The sequence below is a fragment of the Balaenoptera ricei genome, chromosome 2 (genome assembly GCF_028023285.1).
Source record: "Balaenoptera ricei isolate mBalRic1 chromosome 2, mBalRic1.hap2, whole genome shotgun sequence".
Lineage (NCBI taxonomy): Eukaryota > Metazoa > Chordata > Mammalia > Artiodactyla > Balaenopteridae > Balaenoptera > Balaenoptera ricei.
In genome coordinates this window covers 162735474-162747983 of record NC_082640.1, presented here as the reverse complement: position 1 = coordinate 162747983, position 12510 = coordinate 162735474, and the positions used below count along the sequence as shown (strand labels likewise).

General features: G+C 45.5%; 1 protein-coding gene across 4 annotated transcripts in view; it reads left to right on the top strand.

Annotated features, from left to right (window-relative positions):
* POMT2 (protein O-mannosyltransferase 2) overlaps positions 1–12510 on the top strand; it is a 47514-nt gene that overhangs the window by 7270 nt on the left and 27734 nt on the right. For all 4 annotated transcript variants that reach the window (XM_059914739.1, XM_059914738.1, XM_059914736.1 and 1 more), the window contains exons 2-6: positions 1078–1162; positions 5686–5790; positions 7548–7656; positions 9828–9936; positions 11179–11338. In XM_059914739.1, coding sequence (XP_059770722.1) covers positions 1078–1162; positions 5686–5790; positions 7548–7656; positions 9828–9936; positions 11179–11338 — 568 coding nt within the window. The remainder of the gene's footprint in view (positions 1–1077; positions 1163–5685; positions 5791–7547; positions 7657–9827; positions 9937–11178; positions 11339–12510) is intronic.

Here is a 12510-nt window from a genome sequence, read left to right as displayed (position 1 = left end):
ATTTTTGCATTGTGTTTAAAAGCTAGTGTATTAGAATCACTTATTTACTTGCAAGATAATTTTTAAATAATTTGTAAATAATGAGGATAGGTTTTTAGACTGGTTGTTAACTTAGTAAGAAAGCCCTCACTTTTTATATACTGGTTAGTTCATTATAATAAGGTCAGTGAGTTCATAGGTAGCAGGTTAATTATCACAAGGTTGGGAGCAAAATCAGACTCCAGGCACAACCATGGTCTATAGGCTCTTACTGATCAGTAGCCCACAGTGTAGTTTGTAGCAGCAAGAGTAATGTAGTTTCTAGTAGCAAAAATAGTCTTAGGCTTAGAAGTTAGCAGACTTGGGGCTTCCCTGGTGGCGCAGTGGTTAAGAATCCACCTGCCAAGGCAGGGGACATGGGTTCGAGCCCTGGTCCAGGAAGATCCCACATGCCGTGGAGCAACTAAGCCCGTGCGCCACAACGACTGAGCCTGTGCTCTAGAGCCCGCGAGCCACAACTACTGAGCCCATGTACCACAACTACGGAAGCCCACGCACCTAGAACCCGTGCTCCGCAACAAGAGAAGCCACTGCAATGAGGAGCCCTTGCACCACAACCAAGAGTAGCGCCTGCAACTAGAGAAAGCCCGTGCACAGCCACAAACACCCAATGCAGCCAAAAATAAATAATTAATAAATAAATAAATTTATTAAAAAAAAAGAAGTTAGCAGACTTGGAAGAAAACTCTTATTGCAAAACTTTTTATAGTATAGGAAACTCTTTGCCTTTTTAAAATAAATAGAAACTCAAGATACAGAATAAGTATAGATTTAACTTAAATTTATGATAACTGGTTGGCAAGTATTTGCTAGCCTTTCTCATCTGTCTAAATGAAGATTAAGGACCAGCCTGATGTCTTGCTTCCTCAAATCACTTGTGTCAAAGCTTTTTTTTTTTTTTTAATCCAGATTTTCTCATTAATTGCTTGAAACTTATAACCTTTGGTTTTAACTGTAATTTTAACCATGCTTTATTAAGGCTGTTTGGGTTGTATGATAATTTTAAGAATTTCATTTCTCTTTCTGTTTTCTTTTTAGTTGGGATGAAACTCACTTTGGAAAAATGGGAAGTTACTATATCAACCGCACCTTTTTCTTTGATGTGCACCCGCCTCTGGGAAAGGTGAGCAGTGTGGTGAATGACAGCGCTCTCCTAAGAGTTGGAGCCAAGTCTTAGATTTAGATTTAATTCTTGGGCTTGTAGAAAGAATGCCCTGACATTCCAGAATAGCTGCTTTCCTGGGAAACCTTTAGTGTTTTTAGGAGTCCTCTGGGCTCAGAAATGGAGAGAGATTCCATCAACTGATGGATGGATAAACAAAATGTGGTATTATCTATACAGTGGAATACTACTGAGCCATAAAAAGGAGTGAAATATTGACACATGCTGCAACATGGATGAGTCTCATAAACATTATATTAAGTGGAAGAAGTCAGACATAAAGGGCCACATATTATATGTTTCCAGAATTGGCAAATCCACAGAGACAGAAACTAGATTAGCAGTTGCCAGGGCCTGGGGGGAGGGAGGATTGGGGAGTGACTGCAAATGGGTGTGGAATTTCTTTTTGGGGTGATGAAATAGTCTGGAATTAGGTAGTGGTGATGGTCGCACAACCTTGTGAATAAACTAAAAGCCACTGAATTGTACACCTTAAAATGGTGAATTTTATGTATATGAATTTTATCTTAATTGAAAAAAAAAAAAGAGATGGAGAGAAGGAATCTGTTGCATAAAGCAGAAATAGCTTAGGGGAGCTGATTGTCCACAAGGGCCTGAAACTCCTTTCCACTCCCCGCTCCCAGCGTGCACGTTGTTTGGCTTGTTCCTTTCACATGATGTACAATTAGAAATTCCACCAATCAGAATTCATTTTACTCTCTTAAAAACAAACACCCCCGAGAAGGCTAATGGATTAGCCCTGGCATTTCGCTCAGTCCTTTCTTCCTAACTGGAGGCTGAGCTCTTTGGTACTAAGGGGACAGGAATTTGCCTGGTATGAAGATGGGGAGTGTTCTTGGAGCATGGAGTACTTGGGGATGAAGGCAGGGGGTGAGGGGTGGCAGGGGTGGTGATCTGTGACAGGTGGGCTTAGGGGGAAAGCACCAGAGCATGGGGTAGGGACCAGGGACAAGGCCCTGCAGGTGGGAGGGGTGGAGAGGAAGGTGGGATAGGTGGCCTATTTCTTTCTTTCTTTCTTTTTTTAATATTTAATTTATTTATTTGGCTGCACTGGGTCTCAGCTGTGGCACGTGTGATCTTTAGTTGCGGCATGCGGGCTCTTAGTTGCGGCATGCAGGATCTAGTTCCATGACCAGGGATCAAATCCGGGCCCCCTGCACTGAGAGCGTTGAGTCTTAACCGCTGGACCACCAGGGGAGTTCCTAGGTGGCCTATTTCAAAATTAGCTCCGAGCCCAGAGAAGGAGCAAAAAATGTCATGCCTCTTTCTGTCTCCTTTATAAGATAACAACAATAAGATAGGAGCAATTGAACAGTCTCTTTTAGTCACTTTAGATGCATTAACTTATATAATGCTCAGAACAACCTTATGAAGTGTAGGTACTGTTGTATCCTCATTTTACGGAAGGGGAAACTGGGACTCAGAGACGATAAGTAGTTTGCCATAGGGATTAAAGCTAGTAAGTGGCAGAGTCAAGGTTCAGACTGGCTTAGAGTCTGCTCTCTTAACCATGATACCACTGCCTGATGAACTTGCCTTGCCCCAGCATTCGGGCAAGTACATCTGTTACCGCTGTAGAATTAAGCCACAGAACGTGCTGAATATTTGCACTGGGCTAGCCTGGGAATCAGCCCGCCAGTAGAGGAGATTTCCATAGGAAACCTAGCCCAGTCTTTCAGCTGGGGACTGCCTGTCTGTTTTTGGAGTCTGCTAGTGCTCAGCACAGTGAAGGCGTGTGGAAAACACTTGCTGATTTGTTTTTGCTGAAGCCTTCCCTTCCTCACATGTGGCTCCTGTGTGAAGGGAGAAATGTGAGGCTTCTCTCTAAGGCTGCCGCCAGAGAGTGTGGTCCATCTGCCCCTCTAATTTATCTCCTGATGGTCCTGTGCTCTACCTCGGTGAAAGAGAGTGATAAGCAAAGTAGCTTTCACAGGTTCTGAGGCCAAGTCAGTCAAAGAATCAAAAAGCCCCTTGAAGTGGTGAGTAGAACGTTTTCTCCTACAGTACTGACCCCAGTACCTGCCCCTTCACACTGGTCCCAGCCCTGGGCGCCAGGGGCTCCAGGGGCTCCAGGGGCTCCAAGGAAATAGGTACTTTTAAAAGAAATAAAAATACCTGCACATAGCAAAAAATTTGATCAGTACAGAAGGAAATAAAAGGTCAAAAGCTACCTTCCCTCACATTTTTATTCCTCAGAGGCAGCCAGGGTCACCTTTATTAACAGTTTCTTATATGTTCTCTCAGAAACTTTATACAAATATAAGTGTGTATGCATTTCTACACACACATATATTAGTACACGTAACCAGCACATTATGTATGCAAATGGGATCAGACTAAAATTGTTGAGCAACTTGTATTTTAAACATAATGTATCTTAATTTCTTTCCACATCAGTACATAAAATGTACCCCATTCTTTTTCATGGCTGTAGATTATAGATTATTCCGTTATACAGTTGTGCCATAAATTATTTTGCCTCTCTTCAACTGGTGGGCATTTATGTTATTTCCAGTTTTTAGCCATTACAAAAGGTAGTGCAATGAACATCCTTGTACATTTATCTTTTCATAGTTTTGCAGGTGTAGCTAAAAGAGCCTCAGCGGCTGAACTAAAGAGTCAAATAATATGCACATTTAGATTTGTGTTAGACATTGTTAAGTTTTCCTGCAAAAATGCTGTGATAATATGTACTCCCACCAACAGTGTATGAGGGTGCTTGCTTCCCTCACATCGTTGCCAGCACTGGTATGATCATACTTCCAAAATTTTGCAAATTTGAGAGTAAAAAATGATATATCACTGTTTTCATTTGCATGTCTTTCTGAATTATGTTGAACATTTTTCCATATGTTTATTAGCCATCTGTGTTTTGTTTTCTATGAAAACATTTTTCTAGTAAGTTGCTCTTATTCTTATTGATTTGAATGAGTTCTTTAGTTAGGAAATTAGCTCAGGGCTACTTTTAACCTTATGGAAACTGAGAGGGAACTGAATTTTGAGTGCTTGTTAAATGCTTGTCAGAGTGCTAGGTGTTTTACCTACAACATTACCTCTAAGCCTCACAACCATCTGCAAGGAAGGTTTTATTACCTGTAGTTAAGAGATTATTAAGTATTGTCTATGATCAGAGAGCTAGTATGGGGGGCTCTGAGATCCAAACCATCTGTGCATTTCTTCACTCTACCAGGCCAGCCAAGAAGTCTGGGAATTTATGCCAGCACCAGGCGGGTCTGTCCTCTGAGATCCCAGGGGGGAAGGGACATTCATTAGATTGTCATTTGTCAGTTTAAGTTCACCTGGGTATTCAGATGGCTCTGTCTTCTCAATACCTTATATTACTTTACATTAAATTAATTAATATTAAATTAACTTCTGGACCCTGGGATTCCTTTTTTTTTTTTTTTTTTAAATAAGGCTTCATAATAATTTACTGCTGAACTTTGGCTTCTGTACCTTGACACAGAACTACAGAGAGTGACTAACTGTGTTTAGAACTACTTAGAGAAAAAAGTGAGCTGGTTAGTGGTCGAAATCCAAGCCCCCACAAGCAGCATCGCTGGGAAGGGCTTTCCCTCCACACAGCCAGTGTATTCTGCCCCTCCACACAGCTGAACCCGAGCACAGGGGTCAGGCTGAGGCAGCCTGGGGCTGTTACAGATGCTTGATATTTGCTGACAGTTTTTATGTTTTAGCTGCTTCTGATTACGTGTGTGGAAAAGAAAATTTTACACTGTTGACGGTCAAGGAAAGACAGAAATGAAGAGGCTGATCCTCTCGAACGTTTTGAAGGATTTACAGCTCACAGTCTTAGTTTACAGTTGATTTGTTCTGTTTTGGGATGTGCCAGGGTGGCCTCCCTTTGGAATACCGGCGGTAGGAGAAACCAGTCCCTGGCCTTTTGGCATTGTTTCCACTGGGACTCTCTCTTCCCCTCTGGGGAAATGCATCTGTCTTTGCATTCCGCTTTCCCATTTTCTTCCCTTCTCTCTATTCCTGGTGTGTAGCAACTTGGCCACTTTCCTCCCTCCTCATTCTGACTTGGAACCTCATTTTCTTTTCAGTGGCCCAGTCTCCCAGGAATCAGCCCCTGCCCATGGCCTCCCCCATGAGCTGTTGTGTTTTATTTCATAGCAAATGAAAGAAGGCTGAATGAGAGAGCCCCTCACTGGCCCTGCCCTTCGAATTGTGGGATTTTTTTCTTCCTAAATACTCAGTCTGCACTGTTCCCAAGAACTTGGCCTTAACACAAGAGAGGATTTGTTTCAAGCAATGAGCTCTGTAGACAAAAGATTCTTTGCTCTGCAACAGCTGCCGGAGAAAATGTCACAATGGTGGCTCCTTCTATGGACAGTAGTCCAGGGAAGCCAAGGTCTGGGTGCAGCTGGAGGGAAGTTCAGGGGGCGGAGGAATCTTCTCTCTGAGGTCTCTCATCTGTTTGTTTGTTCTCCTTCTCTCCTCAGATGCTGATAGGTCTTGCTGGCTACCTGAGTGGATATGATGGCACCTTTTTGTTCCAGAAGCCTGGGGACAAATATGAGCATCACAGCTACTTGGGAATGAGAGGAGTAAGGCTTCCTGACTTGCTATTGCCCGACTCAACCCTGGGGCCACACTCAGTCAGAAATGTTACAGTTGGAAGCCCTGGAGTGGTGGCAGGTGTAGATAAAGGGACTTTGGTGGGGGAGGATGATTGGACCTGCACCCTGTAGTAGAGATTCAGAGCTGGGGTGGGCAGGAAGGGAGAGGGAGGCCACAGATAATACAGCGATGACAGACAGGAGCAAGCGCACCCCGTCACCTGTTCTCCTGCCCACGTGAGGCATCAGATTTCAGATCAGAGGGCAGCCCGGGACTCAGGCAGCCAGGAATCTCCTGCAGTCCCAACATTGGCCTCAGCACATTGGCAGGCTACGCATCCTTCCCCTGCGGCCACAATTGCTAGAGTGTTGCCTACCTCTGAGGGCCTTTATTAACATTTCAGCATCCCCACACCCCTGTCACCAGGTTCTTCTCTCTTTCCCCACGAAGGTTTCAGGCACACAAGGGGTTTTCCAGTCTTTTAAGGGAAGTGTGTGTTTGCCTGGTCCCTCTGTGCTCTGAGTCCCAGCACCAGCCTTGATGGGGCATGGCAGGACCTAAACACCCAAATGTCTGGGGACCTTGTACCTGGAGCTAATAAGACCTGTGGAAACTGTCCTCCAATGTGGAGCTCTCAGAGCAGGTTGCATTTACAAGCCCCTTTCCTCAAGGAAACTGCTGTATCAAAGCAGTTTAGATAAATGCCATGTGATTACTTGGGCTAATCACTGACTTGTTTGTGTGGTCATATCATTCCATATTAAACAAGAAGTGTCCACTACCCTCAAGTTCATATTCTTAAGTGATTGTGTGTCTTCCTAATGATGTTTGAATACCACATAGCATACATAATTGGATATAGGCCTGACTCACTGTGAACTTGCTATGGAAATGAGAAGGCCAAATATATCAGCCCTGTTCCCTTTCACACTAGAGCACATTGCTTTCTGCTAACAAAAAGTGACAACCCAAATGTGAGAATTTCCATTCCCCTGGGTTTGTCTGATTACTTTTGATGGACAGGGTAGGGGGATGGGGAGAACACTGGTGGTTAAAAACAAAACAAAACTGAAAAACAACCCTCCAGATGCTGAAGTGTCAAGCAGTCTTTTTTCTAAAATCAAAATACAGCCTATAGATTAAAGAGTGATTCCTGGTGTGATTGAAGAAAAGGACCAAGGGAGAAATAACGGAAATAACATTAGAGTTCTCTAAAATATTAAAACACCTTCAGAGAGGTATTTCTCAACTTGCACCCAGTTTCGTAACAGAAGCTAGTGTTTATCAAGAACTTTCTGTGTGGTAATAAACTTTAGCTCATTTAATCTAAAAAGTAAACCCTGTGAGGTAGGAACTGTTAAGTTTCACATTACACAGAAGGAGAGGCTGAGATACAGAGACGTGACTTTGTCAAGGTCACAGCTAGCAATGATGGGACGGTCCATTGCCGGAGTCTCCCACTTGAAATCGTGGGCCATCTTGCCCACACCTCCCTGGCTGAACTTTGCTGATTTCTTGTCAGTGCACAGGTTGGTGCTTAATGGGAACGTAAATGTTGCTTGATTTGATGCTTCACTGTTACACCACCCCTTTCATATTTAAACATATTGCAGGTGATTTTAGGTCACCAAGTCATGCCATCATCAGGGCCCTCCATCTTAAAAGATTAGTTTGTACCAAGCCAAGTAGGTCCCTGATGCTTTGCTTAGTTAGTTACTTGACTGCTTCTCCTGTCCTTCCACAGTTCTGTGCGTTCCTCGGCGCTTTGCTGATCCCCTTTGCCTACCTCACTGTACTGGAGCTGTCCCAGTCCCTCCCGGCAGCGCTGCTCACGGCTGCCCTCCTCACCTTTGGTAAGTTGTCCTAGACCACGTTTCTTGGGATATTGACTGCCACACTATGAATGTAGCTGGCAATCAATATGCTTAAAGATCCTGTCTACGGGCCCAGTTCTTAAGTAACTTTAGGATTGGGTAAATGTATTACAAGTCTCCTTTTGTTCACTAGTAATACTTACATATATAAATACTTATACGTAGCAAGCCTTTATATTATTGGAGTGGTGAGTTGGTATGGGTAATCCCAAGGAATAGATTATCTCCAAGTTATCCACATTTGAGTTTGGAATGGATAATAAGTTTATGTGTGCTTGTGTGTAAGTGTGTGTGTGTGTGTGTGTGTGTGTGTGTGTGTGTGTGTGTGTTTGAAGGAGGCTTACAGTTCTAATTCTGCTTCTCTTAGGTTACTGTCAAGATTAGTTTGCATTCCTTAAGCTAATTTCAACTGAATGCAAACGTAGATGCTGCAGAAGTAGCTGGGTGGCAGAGGATAACAAAATGGGAACTTTATTTCTGTGGATAATTCTCACATGGCTAATTGAGAGTTGATCCGTAGAAATTGATCCTGTTTCTAGCCTTGCTCATATGAAAGTGAATTCATGACCTCATACAGCTTAACATTTGAAGAAGTCCAGACCAGTTTAGGTGGTTAATTTAAGGGCGATTCTGGCTTTGCTTTTTTTTTCTTTGTCTTCGTTGGGTTTTCGTTGCTGTGCGCGGGCTTTCTCTAGTTGTGGTGAGTGGGGGCTACTCTTTGTTGTGGTGTGCGCACTTCTCATTGTGGTGGCTTCTCTTGTTGCAGAGCATGGGCTTTAGGCGTGCGGGCTTCAGTAGTTGCAGCACACAGGCCTTAGAGTGTGTGGGCTTCAGTAGTTGCGGTGTGTGGGCTCAGTAGTTATGGCTCGCGGGCTCTAGGGTGCGCGGGCTTCAGTAGTTGTGGTGCACAGGCTCAGCTGCTCTGCGGCATGTGGGATCTTCCCGGACCAGGGATCAAACCCATGTCCCCTGCATTGGCAGGCGGATTCTTAACCACTGCACCACCAGGGAAGTCCCTCTGGCTTTGCTTTGACAGATAATGTTGCAAAATTACAGGATCTCTTTCTAGAGGACTGGTGGCTTTTTCCTTGGGTCTTTAATTTCCCTCTTCAGTTATTCATTTATTCATTTTTCATTCCACAACTATTTTCAAGCATCTACTCTGTGCTAAGCCACTTTCTTGGCCTCAGAGGATACGCTGATGAGACACTGCTATCATGGAGCTTGCTCATTAGTGGGGCAGATGATAAATAAGCAAGTAAATTAAGTCTGTAATGTAGCACCTTAAGCAATAAGTACAATGTAGAAAATAGGGGAGGGTAAGGGATAGAGAAATGGGGAGTGATTCTGTTTTAGGCAGGGTGGTCTGTGAAGAGCCCCCTGAGGAGGTGGCCTTGAGCAGAGACCTGAGTGAAGCCAAAGATTAAGCCATGCAGAGATCTGAGGGAAGAGTGTTCAGGCAGAGGAAATAGCATGTGCAGTGGTCCTGGTGCAAGGCAGCACTTGGTGGATTCAGGGAACAGCAAGAAGACCAGTGAGGCCAGAGTAGAGTGAGTGAGGCAGAGGGTGTTGGGATAGGAGGCTGGATAGGTGGGGAGACCATGAAGGCTTTGGTGGCCGTCTTGAGGCTGTCTGAAGGAGCTTGTTAGTCTGAATGAGATGGGAAGACATTGGAGGACTTAGGCCAGGCCATGATGTAATGAAATTTTGTTTAAAAAAAAAATCACTTCAGCACTTGCATGGAGAATCAACTCCCAACAGAGACTTCATATGAAATGGTAAGATTCTTTCCTGAGTGTATGTAGATTGTGGCTGCATAAGCATGGTAGCAGAACTCCCTTTTTGATGGTGGAAATTAGCAGGAGCCCTCATCTCAGGATCACTGTATCTGAATGAATGACATGATCCCTTTGTGGGTCAAGGGCCTGGAAGCAGTGTGAGTTATTCTTTCATATCATTGGGCTTTGGTGTACCCCAAAGCTGTGGCCTTCCACCTTCCAGATGACTCAGTTGCCCATCTAATCTTGACTGCACAAATGCTTACATGCAATTAAGCACAAGGGGGACTGTTTCTTACCACTGGGGTGTTTGGTTCTCAGGGGGGCCCATCTCTGATTCCACTTTTTGACCACTGAGCTCATGTTTTTCAGACACAGGATGCCTCACTCTGTCCCAGTACATCCTCCTTGACCCCATCTTGATGTTCTTCATCATGGCTGCCATGCTGAGCATGGTCAAGTACAACTCCTGTGCCAACAGGTCAGAAACACCATCTTTGGGAGGGGGTGTCAGAAGCTGTGGCAGCTCTAGAATTTCTATAATGGCCAGGGACAGGGTGGGTGTGGTGGTTGGGGTGGGGGTTGGGCACCAGAATAGATATTGCCTGGGAACTGTTTGTCTCCCTGCCCTCAGTGGTTGCAGCCAGTCCTGACTTGGTGACGGGAATAAGGTATACAAAGGTTGGCTTGAAGAGTATACATCAGTCAAGAGGATCCCTGCAGGCCCCGGTCAATTCTAAAGCTGTTCTGGAGGGCCTGGCCTTCTTCCAGAATAGTCCCTTCCAGATCATCCTTCTGCCTCTGAGAGAGTAGAGTAGGTCATTCATTTTATTCAAACCAAAAGAGCTGGCTCTGCCAAGGCTTTTTCAGAAGTCACCTTGGTTTCACCACAACCAAGCAGTGACCGCCAGCTCTCTCCAGATTTGGGTTATCTTCTACTTGCACCACATCCCCTTCCACCTGCCATTTCTTGAATACATACTATGTGCCAGGTACTGTGCCAGGAGCTAGAGGTACAGGAACACATAGGTCTTGGCTGTTCAGGAGCATTTGCTCTGGCAGGGGGTCAGCCAGGGGATGAGGAGACTGCAGCTCAGAGCGCCAGGTGATCTAAGTGCAGCGAGCTTGGGAACCGGCTGCTGGGCTTAGCGCTGTGCTCCCCTGCTGGCTGGCTGTATTACCTAACCTCTCTGTACCTCGAGTCCTCGTGTGCAAGAAGAGGCTGACGACAGGGTCTGCCTCCAGGGGGTTGTAGTGAAGGCTAAAGAGTTAATACGTGTAAAGTGCTTGCAACAATGCCTGACACGTAGTAGGCACTCAGTAATTGCTGGCTTTTACAGGGTCCAGAGGTGGCACAAAGGACAGGGCTGACTGAATCCATCAGGCTTCTCTGGATTTTCCTTTTCCTTCCACTTGATTGGTCACCACTGAAGAATAAGCCTCTTGCTCACTTGAAGCCCTGTACTTAGCGAGGAAAGCGATGGCCCTTCTCCTCAGAAGAATCACCTACTCACTCTCACACTGTGCTTCCTGCAGTTTCAGGGGTTTCACAGACCACATCCTGCTCGGAGCCATGCATGGTCCCTGAGGTTGGGAGCCCTCAAGAGAGAGGCCACAGTGCAGCCTCCCAGAGTCAGAGGACCTCTGCCTTCCCCATTGCTGCTCTTGCTTTTGAGTTTGGTTCCAGCTGCCAAACTGAACTCTGTGCCTTGTTGATTTTCAGGCCCTTCTCTGCCCCCTGGTGGATCTGGCTCAGCCTGACTGGCGTTAATCTAGCTGGTGCTCTGGGGGTCAAGTTTGTTGGCCTCTTTATCATCCTGCAAGTGGGGTGGAACACCCTTTCAGACCTTTGGCACCTGTTTGGAGACCTCAATCTTTCAATGGTGAGAACCCAAGTGCTTGTAGAAATGTCTTTGCTCCCCCCTTCCTCGCTCAGCAGAGCCAGTGGTCTTTCCCCACTTCTGCTGCAGGTGGCAGAACAGCTGTGTTCTGGGCCCGAGGTGGGCTGTATCCGGCTGCCCTCTGTAGGGAGCAGGGCAGCAGGGAGTGGGCCATGGCTGACAGGCTGGAGAGGTATAAAGAGAGAGGATGGACTGATATCCTTGGGATTCTCTTTTGGCATTTGTTCCTGCATTGGTTTTTAAATGCTTTGCAAACAACCCAGCCAGGGGATTCTGTCCATCTGGTTTCTTGCCAAATGTGTGACAGACACTGACTGCCTGGGACTTGAGGTAAAATCGGTGGACTGACTTTCTGAACTTAAAATTTTCTTCTCCTGACCCAGAGTCTCTGGATCTGGAGGCCGGTAAGGGCCTTATGGTTTATTACAATATTATTTATTAAGAGCTGACTCTGTGTCAGGCAGTATGCAAAATGCTTTACCTTCATCATCTCATTTCCTCCTCATAACAAACCCGTGAGGCAGGTAGTTATTACCGTCTTGACAAATGAGGAAATTGAGACCTAGAGAGGTAATAACGTTCCCAAAGTCATACAAGTAGTAGAGGTAGATCTAGGATTCAAACAGGCGAGGCTGACTCCAGGCCTGAACTACTGATACTTTGCTGTAATGCACCTCTGGACCAAAGTCTCAACAAGTTCATTTATTCATTCAGAACATATAGACAGACCATCCGCTAAGTGTGAGACACAGAATATGCAGATGATTAAGACAAGATTCCTGCCCTCTAGAGACAGTGGAGAGAGAGAAATAAGAAAGAAAGAAAAGAAAAAATAAGTCATGGTCCAGCCAACAAGTGCTGTGAAAGCACAGGGGAGAGCACGAGCCCAGTCTCGGGCAATCCAGGAAGGGTTCTAGGAGGAAGCTGAGGCCCAAAGTTAAGATAAGGAGCACTTATCAGTGTGATGGGTGGGGCTGGTACAGTGCGAGAAGCATGGGGAAAGTGCAGGGTGTCAGTGTGACTAGGATGGAGAGGGAGTGATGAGTGACGATGCTGAAGATGCAGGCCACACCTTGGCAGTAACGTGGGGGCAGCCCGGGGTCCTGGGTGAGGGTCTGGACAGGCAGCGGAGGGCTGGCCCAGGTTCAGCCCCC